At 41.7% G+C, this 19,307-nt stretch overlaps 1 protein-coding gene across 2 annotated transcripts; it reads left to right on the top strand.

Moving 5' to 3' along the window:
* Positions 1–21: 21 nt before the first annotated feature.
* On the top strand, positions 22–19,296 carry ift122 (intraflagellar transport 122 homolog (Chlamydomonas)). 2 transcript variants are annotated; one of them, XM_042408331.1, is made up of 30 exons: positions 22–162; positions 1,115–1,181; positions 1,282–1,366; positions 1,450–1,528; positions 1,625–1,701; positions 1,833–1,899; positions 1,987–2,133; positions 2,321–2,467; positions 2,772–2,847; positions 3,808–3,999; positions 4,395–4,533; positions 4,985–5,187; positions 6,146–6,283; positions 6,527–6,691; positions 6,884–7,081; positions 7,276–7,416; positions 7,531–7,584; positions 8,235–8,396; positions 9,250–9,416; positions 10,392–10,563; positions 11,922–12,024; positions 13,923–14,063; positions 14,191–14,288; positions 15,414–15,514; positions 16,674–16,839; positions 16,934–17,051; positions 17,141–17,269; positions 17,879–17,955; positions 18,084–18,248; positions 18,442–19,296. In XM_042408331.1, exons 1-30 carry the CDS (start codon positions 119–121, stop codon positions 18,526–18,528), a joined length of 3,705 nt encoding a protein of 1,234 aa, XP_042264265.1. In that variant the 5' UTR covers positions 22–118; the 3' UTR covers positions 18,529–19,296. The 2 variants fall into 2 exon arrangements, with proteins under 2 accessions (XP_042264265.1, XP_042264266.1); XM_042408332.1 differs by lacking the exon at positions 2,321–2,467.
* The last annotated feature ends 11 nt before the right edge of the window (positions 19,297–19,307 follow it).

Below are 19,307 nucleotides of genomic sequence, written 5' to 3'. Positions count from 1 at the left end.
GTCTGCGCAGTAAGAGCGAATCATGAAAACTGAGCTTAGTATGAAAAAACGAGTGAACAAGCCACAACAACCTGTTGATAAAAAACCCATCACTCATATTTGCTGTTAAAACGTGGAAATGAGAGCCGTCCTAGCATGGAAAGAAGCATTTCGTGATCAATGGTGAGAGTCTAGAGGTTTATGTTTACGCTGTCAACCGTGGCCTGATGCTGGGTGGTTAGCAACGGCGGTTGCTATGTAAACTAGTGTTAGCCAGCTAGCTCGCGTTAGCCCCCACAGCAATGCGATTGTCGTTCACAAATGACAAATATATGACGCTGGTTTATATGTCTTGTATCTAAGCTGTCATGCAAAAATGTGGCCTCTTAATAGTGTAGAATATCAGCTTCCTTGTGTGTCAAGATATAAAGTTAGGTCGAGGCTAACGTTAATGTTAAGCTAGCTCTCGTTAGCTTTCGTTATTGCTGCACAACATTGTTTGCTGTGAACTGGCGTTAACACTACATAATGTACATTTTGATTTAAGAAGTACTAAAGTAACGGTATACCTCTATCAACTCTATCAAGATAACAGACCTTTAAATGAACAGCCATACAATGTTTGCTTTATTAATGAATTGTTTATATTCAGGATTATTGTAACGTTTCATTATTTGACAAAAATGGTTTTATTATGAATTAAGGTCATCTTGGTCTTTTCCCCCCTTTGTCATACTGCTATTTCCATGCCAAAAATGAACCTTCAAGCCCATTGTCATTGTTAATTATTCTGTCAATTATTTATTCCAACAAATCTATAAACCATTTAGTCTGCAAATTGTCATATGATATTGAAAAATGCCCCAGTTCAGCATCATCAAATGTCTTGTTTTTGTCCGATCACCTGCCCAAAACCCAAAGATATTCAATGTACAGTCATTTAAAGAAAAAAGTAAAATGCAGCAATTTCTCCCATTTTAGAAGCTGGAAACCATAATGTTAGCTACTTTTTCTTAATAAATTGCTTAAACAGTGAATGGATCATCAAAATTGTTGATTAAAACTCTGTCTATTAACAAATTGATTCATCAAACAGATAATGATCTCAACACATGACAATAATTATCTTTTGCAGTGTTTATGACCTTGCCTTCAAGCCAGATGGCAGCCAAGTCATTATTGCTGCAGGGCTTCGCGTCCTGGTAAGGCTTGTGTGTTTTTCTTTTGCCACGGCACACATCTGAAGAACACAAGCATTATTATTATTATTATTACATTCAATTTATTATATGTTTGTTGCAGGTTTTTGACACAGCAGATGGAGCCGTTGTTCAGCTTTTAAAAGGACACAAAGACATAGTGTACTGTGTGGCCTACGCCAAAGATGGTACGGATTTACTTTCTATTTGTACGCTGCACTCTCCTGTATCAGTCTTATCTTATCTTACTAACTACAGTGTTCTTCTGCAGGCAAAAGGTTTGCCTCAGGGTCAGCAGACAAAAGCATCATCATCTGGACATCTAAATTGGAGGGTATTTTAAAATACACGTAAGTGTCACGTTTAATCATCACTTTAGTATTACATTATGTCCTGCAGTCTATGTACCTGCATCGCTCTTTATTTTTTCATGTGTTTTTCCGTAGTCACAATGACTCCATCCAGTGCGTTGCCTACAACCCTGTCACCCACCAACTTGCCTCCTGTTCCTCTGGTGACTTTGGTGAGTGCACCATGAGTTTAAGTTACTATACAGGACTTTTAAATCATGCACATAATGTACAATAAACCTATTTTAAAAAAGAGAAAGCCGCCGTGGAGCACTGAACATCAGAGTACTTCTTACTTTTTTAGGTCTGTGGTCGCCAGAGCAAAAATCTGTGAACAAACATAAAGTGAGCAGCAAAATAACATGTTGTGGGTAAGTGAAATCTATAGCTGTCACCATCTGCAACACTGGTACACTTTCATGTGACACGTTTACTTTGAAGGGTTTGATTGATTGCAGGTGGACAAACGATGGCCAGTACCTTGCCCTTGGCATGATGAATGGAGTGGTGAGCATTCGGAACAAGAACGGAGAGGAGAAGGTCAAGATAGAACGTCCAGGGGGCTCCTCCTCTCCTATCTGGTCCATAGCCTGGAACCCCTCTAAGTTAGTCCAACCTATTTATTACAGAATAGGATTGCATAAAAATAGATTTATATCTCATCTTTACTATTTTTTTTATTTAATGACTCATACTGCCACGCACACATTTACAATATCCATCCATGTCACCTTGATTTAAAAGTAACAATGTGCTAGAGTACACTGCTTTGTAAGTGACTAGCTCTTGTAGGGACAGCAGGTGGCAGCAGTTAACTGGAGACTGGTGGAACTGTTACTGTAAGGGAGAGGATTATGATGGCTTGGATCAGCGGTCGCTGCTCTCTGATTCCCCTTGCCAGGATGTCAGCTTTATCCACAACGGAGGACTACCGAACAGGTTATATGAGAGAAAAGGAAGATGAAGATGAAACATTGCAGAGGGAAGGGTGAAGATTGCAGTGATGAGAAACAATGACAATATGCACCAGATACTTATTTTTGGGGAGGTTGAGGTTAAAAAGTACAGTACAGGACATGGTTGTGAAGAGTGGCCTCTCTATTTACTACACCTCAGTGTTGTCTCTATTCTGCTTTCATTAACTCTTACCATCACCAAAACAGCCAAATCCCTATCAGTACACTATAGTATGTTTACAGTACAGTACAGCACGCCTAAAGTCATTTTTGTTGTATTTTCTCAGGGATGAGCACAATGACATTCTGGCTGTGGCAGACTGGGGTCAAAAGCTGACCTTCTACCAGCTGAGTGGAAAACAGGTGAATATCACAAGTCTATGTCATAAAAATCCTGAACTCCATTCTGGATATGGTATGCCCACGTACAGACAACATGGTGACTTGGCAGTGTGCATATGTAGTGAGTCTCATTGGTGCGTAGAAAATGTAATATGTTGCAATAAAACAAACCTTTCACTTCAAGCTCTTTAAAATGGCATTTAGGTGACTGATTATAGAGTGTTTCATTACCTTGCATGGAAAGCACCACAAGAATAATAGCAGTTTGAAGTACTATCCGCCCACTCTGTGTGCTGTTGTTTGTTATACATGTAGCAATAGGAAACAACACTACTTGAGTCTGTCTCTCTGTCCAAAATAAATGGTATTGGAAACATTTTACTGACTTTAAGACCTGTGTTTCCTGTTGTAATCAGAATGTCAGGGTCTATTGAAACCATTACAGTACATTGGAAGTGATCCTGCTATGCTTTAATGGCCTCCTCACTGTCCCTCCTTCCTCCTAAATTCCCTGTGGGCAATACCGTAATTATAGACAAATATGTACTGTTCATTACTCTGCCATTATGCCTTAGGCTCATATATTGTCATCGGCCTATTTATCTATTTAAGTGAACATTCTGTTGTGATTACAACACCAGGAATTGTTCGCAATGAAAGAAAAATAACAATGGATTGTCAGACAGCTTTTTTCCAGAGTGAGGAGAAACAGATGCACAGAGTTGGAGGACTGATATGATGTTGCGCAAATGGACTTTGAACACTAATACAATAGGAGCTATTTTGAACAGAGAAGCGCTCTCTTTTTTGTCCATCTTTTCATCAAACACTCAAAGGGATAGTTGAATGAATGTAGTGTGGACTTTGATGCGTGTTGGCCCAGACAGTGGGAAGTGTTGGCCCCGGCCCCTGGGCAATAAATATGAGCAGTACTTGTTTTAATCTTAGTTTAATGTCCACTTCTCTCTTTGTCTCACTCAGATTGGAAAAGACAGGACTCTCACCTATGACCCATGTTGCGTCAGCTACTTTTCCAAGGGCGAGTATATAGTCATGGGTGGGTCTGATAAACAGGCCTCCCTATACACTAAAGATGGTGTGCGGCTAGGCACCATTGGAGAGCAGAATTCCTGGGTGTGGACGTGCCGGGTTAAGCCTGACTCCAACTTTGTGGTGGGTCTACAGCTTGTGAAGCCATATGTCCAAAGAACTTATCCTAACATTGATTAATAGTGTGTGTCAGAGTGAGCGAAGAGGCTAAAGAATATAATGCAAAACACTGATAAAGCTGCAGAGTGCATTTCATACATTTTCTCAATCTAATAACACTGCGCCTCTTATGCTACACAGATACACAAGTCATTTTATTTTACAGTAACACCTTTGCAGTTTTCCTTTCACTATATTTAACTGAAAGTGATGAGGCATACAAGAGAGAATTGGTTGCTGGCAGATTCTCTCAGTTCTACTGTGTAGATGCTTTAACAACAGGAACATTTTCCCACTCTCACAGTCTTTTCTTAGAGGTGTTAATAGGATGCACTGCTACATTGTTATCTCTTATCTAGGTGTTGGGCTGCCAGGATGGGACCATCGCCTGCTACCAACTTATCTTCAGCACAGTTCACGGCCTGTACAAGGATCGCTATGCTTATAGAGACAGCATGACTGATGTCATTGTCCAGCACCTCATCACTGAGCAAAAAGGTGCACTTTTGCTTTGACAACAGAATATTGAGTTTATAATAGAATACCTATTGTGATGACACTCTAAATAATAGGTTGTGTGTGTCTTAAAACACCACAGTTAGTGACATGGGCGAGGATACAGAGGCTGTGTGTTTTGTGAACTAAACTATAAAAATGAATAATAAACTTAGCAGGAACATGATGTCACCCATATCAGTCATCCAATTACTCTTTTGTAAGGGTTGGCAGTCTGATGTTTTTCAAATGGCATATATCTCATTTCGAGGGAACCTCAAAAATGAATGAAAAGGAATGGTGACAGCGTATTTTATGAAGTATTTCATTTTTGTAACCATCAGCCCTCAGAGGACTCACTCAACAGGATGTGTTGGCTATTTGAAGATATTTAAACTTTCCTTGCCGTCCTCGAATGTCCACTCTCTCCCTCCGATTTCCTCTCTCTCCCCAGTGAGGATCAAGTGTCGTGAGCTGGTGAAGAAGATCGCCATCTACAGAAATCGCCTCGCTATCCAGCTGCCTGAGAAGATCCTCATCTATGAGCTTTACTCGGACGACTCCTCGGACATGCACTACCGCATCAAGGAGAAAATTTGCAGGAAGTTTGAATGCAACTTGCTAGTGGTCTGCTCCCAGCATATCATCCTATGCCAGGTTAGGCAGAGAGGAGATAGAGTTACACAAACACAAAGCACACAAAACACTTAAATTTGCTAACTTAAAATTTCTTGTTGGTGTTTGGCGTCTTTCTTCCCATACCGAGACAAACAGTTTTCCTTCAGTTATGCTTCGTAGACAAAAATTCTACTGACCTGCAGTGACATTCTTGTTCCTTGTAAATTACACTAATGCATGCTTGACAGATTGTGCAAGAGGCTGTAGAAACATTTGAGCGCTATTAACATGATGGAAGCAGAGAGAATCAGTGTTTAGCCATTCACTACTAGCCCAAACAGGCCAGAGAAAAAAAAAAAAAGATAATATCATGGAATTGCTGGTTTACCAGATGTTTCTGCCTAGTTTGCAAAAGGCTCCAGCTGTGCATGTGCTCTGCAGGCTCTGTCTTTCTCCCTCTCTCAACCCTCCTCAAACTGGATAAAGTAAGACAGTTGAATGAAGGGGAAGGACCACAGAGTGAGGAACCAGTGGGTGTCTCTGTGAGTTTCTCTCTGCTTCTTGTCTCTGTGTTTGACAGAGGCTGGTAGGGAGGAGGAGCAGCCATAACCCAGAGGTTATTTCCTTTTAAATCTGTCTGTGTGTGACATAGGTGCTTCAGATCTCTCTCTAACAGGCATGCTTGTGTTTCATGCCTCAGACAGCTTTTAGACCTTATAAATGGGCTGTGCACATATGGGCTGTGTATGTCTGTGTCAAATCAAATCATTGTTTATCTTTATAGCGTTGCTGTCTTATCCTGAACCACCCTTTTGCTGTGTTTTAAAGGAAAAGAGAACAACGTGTTAAGATTTGTCAGCCATTTACGAGTATGTTTTAAAAAAGTAAACATACTGTGAAATGATAGAAGCAGAATTATTTGCTCGTACTGAACCAGTCAGTGCCTCTGTGTTACATGTGATTGTGGTCTCCCCTTTCCCGCTCTGCTCTTGTGCAGGAGAAGAGACTCCAGTGCCTGTCCTTCACCAGTGTCAGGGAAAAAGAATGGGTGATGGAGTCTCTAATTCGCTACATCAAAGTGATTGGTGGCCCGCCAGGCAGAGAGGGCCTACTAGTGGGGTTAAAGAATGGAGCTGTGAGTATTGTGAGAAAATGCATTCCCTCATTAAGTAACCTTAGAAAAGGCACTCCTGCTCACTGAGGGGTAAGCCAGTGGTCCAGAAAAGAAACAGCTTGCTCCTTGAAGAAGAAGAGATTCTATTAGTGGTCACAGAAGGCATTCTTGATAGTGTTTTTATTTATTACAGTTGTATTCAATTTGTATTAGTATTGTTCTTTTCTGATTTTTGTCCTGCTGGCCATTGTTTTTGTGATGTAGATCCTGAAGATATTTGTTGACAACCCGTTTCCCATCACACTGCTGAAGCTGTCAACATCAGTGCGGTGCCTGGACATGAGTGCCTCCCGCAATAAACTGGCTGTGGTGGATGAGCACAATACTCTCCTGGTCTATGACATCAACAGTAAAGAACTGCTCTTTCAGGTAAGCAGGCAGTGGAGCACGTGAAGGCTATGGCTAAGGAATGCATGTACGGTATGTATGATTATTTGTATTAGATACTGTTACATATCTTACTCATGTACTCCTGGCTGGTCTGTGTTCCACAGTCACCTTTAGATTTTATTTCCCATCTACCTTCTTCTACCCGCCTCCTCTTTTTTGCTTTCCCTGTAGGAGCCTAATGCTAACAGCGTGGCCTGGAACACCCAGTGTGAGGACATGCTGTGCTTTTCTGGCAACGGCTACCTTAATATCAAGGCTAGCAACTTTCCTGTACACCAGCAGAAGATGCAAGGCTTTATGGTGGGCTACAATGGCTCTAAGATCTTCTGTCTCCACGTCTATTCCATGTCTGCTGTGGAAGTGCCTCAGGTGGGCATCTTAAATATTGTGATATTTGGTTATACCACATAAAACATTACTTTTACAGGCTACTTTTTTGTCTATTCAGCAAATTACATGGTGAAGACATAATTTTGTTGGTGGTCCCCTTCTTATTTATTGCAGCTGTTTTTGCAATATAAATTCCTAATAGTTTTTGACAATGATGTTGTTGCTCTGCCTAGTCAGCGCCAATGTACCAGTACCTGGAGAGGAAGATGTTTAAGGAGGCCTACCACATCGCCTGTCTGGGTGTGACAGACAGTGACTGGAGGGATTTAGGAACAGAGGCCCTGGAGGGACTTGACTTTGACACCGCCAAGAAGGCCAGTCAGACACACACAAATCTGATAAAGACCAGTGTCACCAACCTACATATTTTACTGCAAAATTCTGAGAGTCCATCCTCTAAATTATTTGTTTTCTTTTCCCATTTTCAGGCCTTTATTAGGATAAGAGACCTGCGCTACCTGGAGCTCATCAATAGCATCGAGGTAAAACCTACTCTGTAGAAAGAGAAGAAAATTCTGCAATATTGTGAAAAGCTAAGTTCACAATTTTCTGTTTCTGCTCTGGTCAGAGCTGACATCACAATTAGACAAGGCTCAGGGGAGCCAATCACAATTATTATTGTTATCATACATTTAATTGCTAGACGTTTCTTTGGACTATACTTCAAAGCCCTGAACAAGAGAGGAACCTGTATCCTGGATGACCTTCTTGGGTCCTGTCCACCTGCACATGCAAGAAAACATATAGACATAGCGAAGCTCACGCACATTCTTTGATAACATGTATGCAGAGCAGAGGAAAGTCTGGTTTTCACATGGCTAGTGCCAGGAAAATGTTTCTGAAGTATTCCCCTTTGAAAAGGGGAAATGTCCATCTTTTAAAGGATGCTTTTGGTATGAGTTGATATAGTTTCCATTAAGAACAGTATTTGTTCTCTAAATTTATTATGACTGATGGTATAAGAGTTTAATAAAGGTTTAACAGTAATGTTGATTTCATCAAGCAACCCAATTTTATGGTGCCTTTTGTGTGTGTGAACACACATGCATAGCTGTTTTGTATGAGTGTGTGTACATGCATGTGAGTGTTTATCTCTGCACACATACCACTGTTTGTGTTGACTGATTTGCAGGAGAGGAAGAAGCGGGGTGAGAACGACAATGAGTTGTTTCTGGCAGACGTCTATGCCTACCAGGGGAAATTCCATGAGGCAGCCAAGCTCTACAAACGAACAGGCCAAGAATCCAGAGCCCTGAGCATGTACACTGACCTGCGCATGTTCGAGTACGCCAAGGTGATTTAATCATCAATTGACAAAAGCACAGGCATACACGTACAACATACCTTTGTATCGATACAGACAGAAAGACCTGGGAAGCGTTGCATGTTTTAAGGGTGTAGAACATATGTTTTTCTTCATCATGTGCAGTTATGCCAAGTTGGGGCCCTGTACTGCATTCAAACGGCCCCCCTTTACCGTCTGTCTTTCATCTCCTCATATATCACTGGAATCTCCACATATATCATCTGATCAGTACACACACACACACGCACCGGGCTTTTACACATGTATCCGTGTGTAAAACAAAGCTAACTTACACACACAGTTAAAGTTGGAAATGGAGCACAAACGGAGAGAAATAAGGCGAGTGTCTGCTCTTACATGCATACTTTGATGAGGAGGTCAGTTGGAGTTGAGACAAATTCAGGCTTTATTATGTTTACATGTGGGGGGACACTTTGATCATCAGCATTACATTCACATTGCTGGAGCAGATGACACAGCCATGACTCGTTCATGTGTATTTGTGTGTGTGTGTATCAGATTGTATGTGTTTTGATGTGGCTGCTGTATATTTATGTGGCTGTGTGGCCATCTGGTCCCACAGGCTGTTTGTTTTAGGTAGGATGGACACCGGAGGGAAAGGCCTTCTAGCCGCCCGCTGTTTGTGTGACTCTCTTCCTGCTGTCTCGGCCTTGACCCTCATGGTTCTGTCTGTCTGAACATGACTTTGCATCAGGATTCTACTTGTAACATTAACCATGTTACCTACTCCTCTCGTTTGTCATCAGTGTTGGTGGGGATTTTTTGTTCATCTGTTGATATGTTAGTAAGTTTGTGAATGGGTGTGTCTTTCTCTTTGCAGGAGTTTGTCGGAGCGACGGATCCTAAGAGCACTCGGATCCTGATGACCAAGCAGGCAGACTGGGCTAAGAGCAGCAAGGAGCCCCGGGCAGCAGCGGAGATGTACCTGTCTGCAGGAGAGCATCTCAAAGCCATAGATATTATAGGCGAGCATGGCTGGGCAGACATGTAGGTGTCACTGTATAAAACACCCCAGATCTCAGATTTTTGTGCACGATTTTCCCCAAATGATTTTCCCCATTATCTACTAGTAGTTAATAATAGGCACAATTTCCTGTTGATAACTGAACAAAAGAGAGTATTATCACCTGGATATAGTTAGAATTGTTCACACTTTACACTCTCAGTCTCAATTTTACTGTCAGTGGTGGAACTCCCAGTTCTTTGGCATTCTTGGTTTGACAGATGTACTGTATGCTCACAGACATGGACCGAATACTATTGGAAGAATGATGATAATTTTTCATTTTTATTTCAGAGCAAGAGGCAAGCTAGTTGGAATAGAGAGGGAGGAAAAATATGAGAAAAGATTTAAACCCTGATGTAGATTCAAACCCTGATCCAAGGTTCACTCTGGTGCAAATACATACTGTGTCCAACTGAGTCCTCAACATGCTTCAACTATCGAAGTCTCCAAATTTGGCTTGTTTAAGTTCAAGCTGTGGTATGTGTTGCATACTTGGTTGCACAAAGGCATCGATAGTAAATATCCGGAACATCTGTCTTTCACACAGAAGATCAGTATTAAAAGGTGGCTTTTACATGCTGAGTGAAAGCTATGATAGCTGATGAAGTCCATAAGCTTTCACTCATACATGCATAGCCATAGGAAAGAGGGGTGTGAGTGTGTGTTATTGGAAACCAGGCAACTTGATAAGCCTGTGTCTGGTGGTCATATCAGACCTCCCTGCTGACCCTTTGTCTGCATGCTGTAAGCCTCCTGTGGTGCTACCAGTGGGTCAGCACTACAAAGGCAGCAGCTGAACAGAGTCAGAGCTCTTTAACCTGAATCAGATTCAGCTAGGGACCCTGATGGGTTCACATTCTTTTTGCAGTCATAGTTTGATACAGCGGTCCCCCATGCGAGGGTTTATCTGCACTTACCCTCTCTGTGCGAGCTAATTTCTCTCTTCTCTCATCCAGGCTGATTGACATAGCTCGTAAGCTGGACAAGGCTGAACGCGAACCGCTGGCAAAGTGTGCGTTCTACTTCAAGAAGCTGAAGCACCATGGTTACGCCTCAGAGACCTATTCCAAGATGGGAGACTTGCAGGCTCTGGTGCAGCTGCATGTGGAAACACGGCACTGGGACGAGGTCTGACACACTTATGCACACAGGAGGCACACCTGCTCAGCTCATCATGACTTATATATAGAGTGTCCTTTGACAATCACATAAATATAATATGAACCACATAGGACTGTGCTAAATAAACTTCTGTGGAATTCAGAAACCCATATAAAAAACATAAATCACAAAATCAGCCACTTTATGTTCATGGCTTGGTCACTTTTTGCAGGGATTTCTCAAAAAGTATATTGTATTTGTTAAAGTACCAACAACTGAATGCAAACAATAAGACAATACATCTGCCTGAATTCCTTATACACTGACAAACTGAAACCATGCACACACTCCAGAGCTAATCATCCAGCTTTGGATTTCTCTGAATCCATGCCCACATGATGATTAGAGAGTGAGAAGCACAAAACACTCTACCGCACTGAAAGAGTATCGGCTTAAAGCTCTATTCTGCTTCCAATCAAATTCCTCCATCAGGGCAGATCATGCTGCTCAGACAAGAAGAAAATATCGCATTTCTTTAATCCATCTACAGTCTTTAATCGAGTTAAAGGCGTTACAGAGACGCACGTTGGCGATTTGCATGCTGAAACACAAGAGCCAAAAACAGAACATCGAATCATGATCACATGCTTATGCTGTTGTGTCTGCGGAAGTCTTCTCGGATATTTATTTGATCCTCTGAGAGAAAAGAAAAAGGGGGGGGGGGGGGTTGGGGGGGCGGAGGCGGAGGCTGAGAGAACTGTTGGGCTTTATGTGCTTCACTGAGGGAGGTGGACACCAAGACAGGACAGAGTACAGACTGAGTTACAGCGTGGGCCATATGGATGCTATTCACTGCACCCTCGCTTTTTTAAAACAAAGTATTTCTTTAAATGACTTAGGCCTCATAAACTTGGGACACACACACACACACTCTCCCTTTTACCGTATGCTATGAGTGGTGTGTGTTTCTTGGCTAAGGTTTTGTTACAGGACATTGAGATTAATCAGTCACTATGACAGGCAAATATGTGTCCGCAGGGCACTACAACGGCTCTTTATACCCTGTCATTCAAACAGCGCAAGAGCTGCAGTTGTAGTTCTAATTGAGTGTGAAATCAACTCAGCTCATATACTTCTCTTTGTTCTGAACTAATTAATAATGTTGTAGCAATGTTTTGACTGGAAGTAATGTGTGTTTCTCTGAATAGTATGTGGTAACTCCTGAGTCCTTAATCAGCTGCAGTGTAGCTGTAATTATCCAGGGCAGTCTGACGCAGTTCTCTATGTATTACAATCAATGGGACACATAAGTTCTCATGTCAACTGGTCACATTAATGTATTACATCAAACATCTCTTCTTTCCTCTCACCTGTCATTTTCTCAGGCCTTCTCACTGGTGGAGAAGCATTCCCAGTTCAAAAATGACGTCTTTGTGCCTTATGCCCAGTGGTTGGCTGAGAACGACCGCTTCGAGGAGGCGCAAAAAGGTGAGTTTACATCACTAACAGGCACCGCACCTTCGCTTTTAGTCAGCTTATATCGAATGTTCCTGCGTAGACACTCACATTTTCTTTTAAAATTTATGTTTCCATGACTGTTGCAGTGAACATTAAAGTCTACAGCAACTGCCAATGTTTACATATGGAAGTGATAAAGCTTGGCCAGCTCTAGGCATTTTTCACTACTTCCTTAAGATTCTCTGTATCCACTGTAAAACATGATCCTCTTTGCTGGAGCAGAGCAGTACTGAGCTGCGCTGCCTGTTAACCGAATGACATGCATGCATGCCTCTAATCACCAGTACTACAAGCAGCTCTGATGATGATTACCAACTGTAACCATAGTTATAATCAGCTCATAGATTTATAATTATGATCTCAGCAGGCATATTTCCTCTTCTACATAATCTTCCTCTGCCTGTCTCGAGATGGAATACATAACTGAACGGGCCTGATTGTATTGGAGCTTGCTTATGGTCATGCATTTTGCTGATTGTGTGTATTTTAGTCAGGCGGTGATGCAGTATTGTGTTACTAGTGATTGCTTCAGGCCTGTCTCCTGTCCCCTGTGCTGGAACTGCTCCATAACAGAAGTAGTTGTCACTTCACTGAATTAGTTTGAGTGCAACTCAGTTTTTACATTTCTTACAGTACTTTACTTTGACAATATATTTCTCTGCTTCATTCATTCAAATCTGCATAGTAGACATTTCTAATGTCTCACGGTTGATAAAGACAATTCACCACTGTAAATAAAATGTAATGATAGTTAAGTTGCATCAATGTCATGCTATAAACTTGATTGAATTAATTTCTGTTATACACATATAAAAACATATTGGGTGCTGACATAACCATTTACACTAAGTGTGCCCTTGTAATGTTTATTTACCATTATAACACATGGAAAAGTGTGTTGGTTGTGAGCTTTGACCAGGAGATGTTGTGAACCATTTCTACACTCCACATGTTTGTTAGCTTGTGTTTTTTGTTTCTGTATGGGTCCCTGAAGGGGAAGGCATTTGTGCTCCTTCCTAACATTAACCAACAGCAGCTGAATGTGGTTTTTATCCAGTTAGGTATTCTGATAAATATTTGCCACTAATATGTCCTGACCCCCACTGTGGTTGCAGGGGCCAGGGTCGCTGGTGGGGTCGACTCCCTAAAGCTGCTTCTAATTACCCTCTGATAGGAACATGAAGAATAGCGCTTATGTTTATTAGGACTTTGGTGTTTGATATTCAAGAGCAGTCTCCCTGTTTAGAAAAGACTTATGTTAGTTATTAAACATGAAAAATTAGGAAGTCTAATGTACAAATTGGTCTTGGCATTTAGCTAGAGAGAGAGAGTGTGTGTGTGTGTCTTTTTTACATGAATTTTTTAAGTACAATAAAACTCTGTAGTTTAAGAATGCAGTTTTATCAGAAAAGCCTGCTAATCCCAGTGATTCTTTACAGATGCACGTGACTGTGACATAATATGTTAATTAAATGCTTCAGACATATGTTTTTTTCCTTCCCGTTCTCTCTCTGAAGTTCAACCACTTCATAAAAAGCTTTTCCATCTTTGCTAAACAGGACACAAGAGGCACCTTTGCTGAACAGCTAAAACAAAGAACACTTACTCAAACTGAAGCTTCATTAAAAGAAAGAAAAGTTATAATACGTCTCATAATACTTGCCTACTGTTCGATTGTGAAAGAATTTGTGGCAAGTACCGTGCAAAAACACCACAACAATGACAACTTCCCACCAAAGATGTCACCCAGAAATGAATAAATAAACCACAATATTCTAGATTACCACTTTAAATCCAGCAGTACCACAGTTTTTCCAGAGCACCATAAAAACAATCCACCTGTCTGCTTTCTTTCTTTCACTCTTTAGCATTTCACAAGGCCGGGCGACAGAATGAAGCTGTGAAAGTCCTGGAACAGCTTACCCACAATGCAGTGGTGGAGAACAGATTCAACGATGCAGGGTACTATTACTGGATGCTATCAATGCAGTGTCTGGACATTGCTAGAGGTGAGGCGTTTCTTCTCTGCATTTACACACAATATGCACCTACTGCAAAGATTTGTTTTTACTGTAAAGCTTAATGCATTTACTGTTTTCTACTATTCTCTTTGATCTGTCTGTTTGTCGGAACCAGAAAGTGAAGAACAGAGGGATGAAATGCTGAAGAAGTTTGAACGTTTTCAGCATCTTGCTGAGCTCTACCACGTCTATCGCTCCATTCAGCGTTACACGGTGAGAACATGATACTTTGTCAACCCTAATCTTGCAAAGCCAGACCAGACAAAACTGGGGGGGCACTTTGAAATCGCGAGGCAGCCGTTTGATTGGCTGTCAGATTGAAATTGCTTAGCCCTGGAAACAGTACCTACAGTGTGGTTAGATGTCTGTTTGGGTGCAAACAAGTTCATTTTCCTTACATTTTTTTTTTTTCCTTTACATTTTTTTTTTAAACTTGAAGTTTACTGACAGCCTACTGCGTTTCTGTCCTTTTCCAATCAACTTTTGCAGTCAAATTTCTCCAGAACTCTGTGAGTTTGACAAGACAGAGGTCTGCTTCTGCAAGATTATGTCAATACAAAAAGAGACTGTGGGTAAAGGAGAAATTAAGATATGTGTAGAGGTTGTTAGTTAAAGGAACAATAGAGAGTTGAGGGTGTTAGGCTCAGGCACTCAAGGCACACAAGGGAAATTTAATCAGCTTGAATTACTCAGGAAAAAAAAGTTGATTGACAGAAAAAAAATCAGATGGATATATTTCACATCACTGCTTGCAGTGGTAGATATACCCTTTATACCAGAGTCAAAAAGGCTCACTTCCTACAACGTCTCTGAACCCTATCACCATGGTAACCAGCTGCTTGATTGGTCATGATGACTGCTTCATCAGTGGTCTTCCCCAAGCCCCTAGCCCTAACCTACTTACAAACAAGCAATTTCTGGTTATGAGCACTTTATGGGTGATCTGGCCTGTGTCAGTGTCCTTAGTTTGTTGTTACAGCTTTCTGCTCTGCTGTGGTCACACCCCTGCAATAGAGAATCATCTTTGTGATCCAGACCAGAGCAGGAAACCTCGATATCTCATTTTAACTCTCCCGGACAGCCACTATAGATTTGAACTATCAACTTTTGTGATAAAGTGCTGCTAGTGAGTGCTGTAGCAAATTCTCCCTTCCCTTTCACCCCAACAAGGGGGCTAGGCCACTGTGAGGAGGGATGAGGGTAGGACCAGGTTAAAATATGGAAAAATGAAGGAAGAGCTTTAAAAGAAAATCTCTGAATTCTTATCAGAGGTTTCTCTAATTTCTTAATATCCTTCCACTTACATCCTTTATTTTTTTTAACTGTTTTTGTCCATAGGATGAACCCTTCAGTTCCCATATGCCAGAGACACTGTTCAACATCTGCAGGTTCCTCCTGAACAACCTCACCAAAGACATACCACCAGGCATTTCTAAAGTGTATCCTTCCACATGAGAAAGTAGTCCTAACATTGGCATAATAAATCAAACAAATATTTTTGAGAAGAAAGCTTTGTAGAGTCTTCTCTCTCTGGAAATCTCTTAAGAACAGACATGCCTATCTGAAATCAAGACTGCCAGAGACAGTGGCGATAGGGTGGTGGAAAAGAGATATAAGTAGGGGGAAAACGGAAGAGTTGGCGCCACTGCGGAAATCATGCTGCTGCTGAGAGAAAGAAAAGTGGTGATGATGGGGAGGAGGAGAGGATGCCAGAAATAGGCACATTCTCTGTTATGTAAACAAACACTTTGATTACTGAACTTTGGGCATAGGCTTACATACATAAACACTAAACAATATGCTTTAATTTGAATACACATGAAGCCACCCACACCCACAGCCACACAGACAAACCCGCGTAGTCACACACAGCAGAGGCATGATATGAGGAAGGAAAGCCTGGCCTTTGAGGAGGAAATCAGGCTGAGCAGCTGGGATCCTCTGTGGCCAAACTGAGCCATTCCAAAAACTTTGAACTTAGATTTATAGACTTAGCCGGGCTGCGTTGGACTTGGTTTGAACAACTGCACACAATGTCACAGAAAAGCTGCACTAAACAAGTTCCACAATAGGAGGACACGCATTTATCAGCAGCTCCAGCCGTGGAGCAGAACTGGGTGTGTAGGAGGAGCTGGAGAGTGGCTGAGTGGAGAGAAAAGGAGAGGAGTAGTGTTAAGTTTTAGTTGATGGAGGAGTGCCAATGGAGAGCTATTGCAGCTGCAAGTCATTGACATGTCATTGCCGCTCTCAGAGCTGCTCACTTAACAATACAAATAAGCAACCATATCCTCAACTCAAACACAAACAGGCTCACAAGTTTGTATGAGTACACACACAAGACCACAAACAACCTAATGATGGTATTACTTTCAAGGCATTTGATAAATATTCCTGGCTCTACTGTTGTTCTACATGTTAAGAGAACTGAGAGAATATACCATTATACCTCTATAAATGCGCACAAGTGTTCAAATTTCCACATAAAAAATACCAAATTTTGAGTAAGACATCTAGAAATCAATACTCCAGTGAAGCTCTGTTTAGACTGCCAACTCTTTCCTCTTACTGTACATTTCTTTTCCTTGACCTGATGATAAGTAACACCTTGTATGCGTTGGCTAAGCAGAGTGGAAAACTGGGTGCATATAAGCTTGCCAGGTATTCCTACGAGAAGCTCCAGGAGCTGCACATTCCTTCTCGCTTCCAGGAGTCCATAGAACTGGGCAGCCTCACCATTCGCTCCAAACCCTTCCACGACAGCGAGGTGTGTTAAAGACTTGGTAATAGTATCTGGGATGCATATATTAGAGCACCTCCTTCCTGTGTTCTTGAGTTAAACTTTCATGTGTTTACTGCAGGACCTGATTGAGGGCATGATGTGCTACCGCTGCTCCACCAACAACCCCCTGCTGAACAACCAGGGCAGTGTGTGCATCAACTGCAGGCAGCCTTTCATCTACTCAGCTTCATCATACGGTGAGTGACACATAAACACATTATGAAGTGCACACTGCCCCAAATTGTTCCATTTCTATTTTTAATGTAACGTATATCTTTCTGTACAGAGGTGCTGCCTCTGGTGCAGTTCTACCTGGAGGAGGGCATCGGTGATGAGGAGGCCGTGTCTCTTATTGACCTAGAAGTTCCTCACACAGATCAGAGGGATGCACGCTGGCAGGATATGGACAATGGTGGTATCCTTTGATCATCTATGTAACTGCACGGTAACAAAATAATTCACATGCTTTGTAGAAATTATTAACTCCTCACTCTGCTGGTCTTGCGAGGTTGTATCCCTGCCCTAACAACAACGCACATCTCTTCGAAATTAAGCACGTGACCCTCCTGCGCCTTGTGACAGTTCTAAGAAGCTGTTTAGTCTGCGTTGGCCTCGATTCTGTGTTGGTGGGTAAGCTGTCAGACCTAAGTCATCTTAGCTCTTGAGCTAATAGGGTTAGCGAGGCTCTCCTGTCTCATCTTAATGACACTAACCCTCCGAGAGCCGTAGCCACAGCCCTAGTGCGGGGATTAACCTGCATTAGCCGACAGACACTCAAGGGCACTGAGGTCTGCTCTGTTCTTGCAGAGCCACGCTGTGACTGACAGGCACGACTGATTGGCATTTTGAACACTCTCTGCTCTTGAAATAGACTCTGGGGATAATTTTGTCAGGGTTTTTCCTGTCTTGAACATACAGAATTACAGAAAAAATTATGACAAATAATAAATACAGCATTGAAATGTATAGAGGTATGAAATGTTTGCATTGTTTGGGCTGTTTGTTCTCAACTAACACCAATCAGAGCTGCAGGCTTTAAGGGTGGATGATGGTTTTGATGATGCAGAGGAAGACCCGTTCACAGCCAAAATGAGCTTTGAGGTAAGGAGGGAAAGGACAGAAGAAAAGAGGCAATTAATATACCACCAACTGGGCAAACCAGCTGGAGAAGGTGAAAGGTACGAGGTCCATAATAGAATGTGGATTTGTTCATCTGTGTGTCCAAACAGCAGGGGGGCTCGAACTTTGTCCCGGTCAAGGTGAGTCGCTCGGTGCTGCGCTCCATGAGCAGGAGGGACGTCCTGATCAAACGCTGGCCCAGGCCGCTCAAATGGGAATACTTCCGCTCCCTGCTGCCTGATGTGAGCATCACCATGTGCCCCACCTGCTTCAAGGTACAGCATTTATAAGTCACACGGCCAGTATAACCTGATGTGAACCACAGATAAAGTTTCTCTCTGTCTTTCTTCTTTCTTTCACTAACCTGCTTTGTTTTTGATTTTCTTTCCTGTAGTGTTGCTTTTCTTCTATAAATAACATGTCTTTTCCTATCTGTTCTAACGTTTCTGTGCTTGTATTTCCTCGTAGATGTTCCACAGTGAGGATTATGAGCTTCTGGTGCTTCAGCACAACTGCTGTCCTTACTGTCGCAGACCCATCGATGAACCAAACTGATTTTAATCCTTTTTTTGTCACTATACTTTTATTTGTATTGTACTATAGTTGTCATTGTAACATACATAGACATCTGTTTGTTGTCATGTGAATTTACTCCTTACTTACTCTCAAGAGTAGCCCTTTGTTCTCCAAGGATGAATGACTGAAGTAATACCTGTAGTGTTTGTCATTATAGACTGAAAGAAAAGTGCACCGTCAGCCAATGCACCCGGCTGGATTATTGAGATCAGATTACCTTATTAGGGCTCACTGATAACATCATCACTTTAAAGATTATTTTTTTCTGGCTTTTTGCCTTTATTTGACAGACAGTGTAGAGACAGGAAACTAGGGAGCGAGAGAGAGAGGTGTGACATGCAGTGCGGGTCTCCTGGCCGACGGTTGAACCGTGGAAGTTGCAGTTATGTGGTATTCGCCTTAACCGTTAGGCCACCAGGGCACCCCAACATCATCACTTTAAAGGGAACATTAGTGTAGAGTGTAAAAAAATATTGCTATAAAAACAAATTTATTTAAAAAAAACAACACTATTTTGACCTAATAGAAAACATTTATATGTTATGTAGAGAATGTTATTATTCACAAAGACCATGTTTGTCTGCCAACGAGTTTTGCATTCTACAGGCTTATATATTGAAGCTGTACTGTATGTTTTATATCAGTATAGGATGTCATCTGTTTAGTCATGTAGTCAGAATGTATTTTTTATATTGCTACAAATGGGGAAAAAAAGTCTCACTCAATAAAATATTTTGGTATTTTTTATTACTATGTGT

This window comes from Thunnus maccoyii, chromosome 4 (genome assembly GCF_910596095.1).
Source record: "Thunnus maccoyii chromosome 4, fThuMac1.1, whole genome shotgun sequence".
Classification (NCBI taxonomy): domain Eukaryota; kingdom Metazoa; phylum Chordata; class Actinopteri; order Scombriformes; family Scombridae; genus Thunnus; species Thunnus maccoyii.
This window is presented reverse-complemented; position numbering and strand designations above follow the sequence as displayed.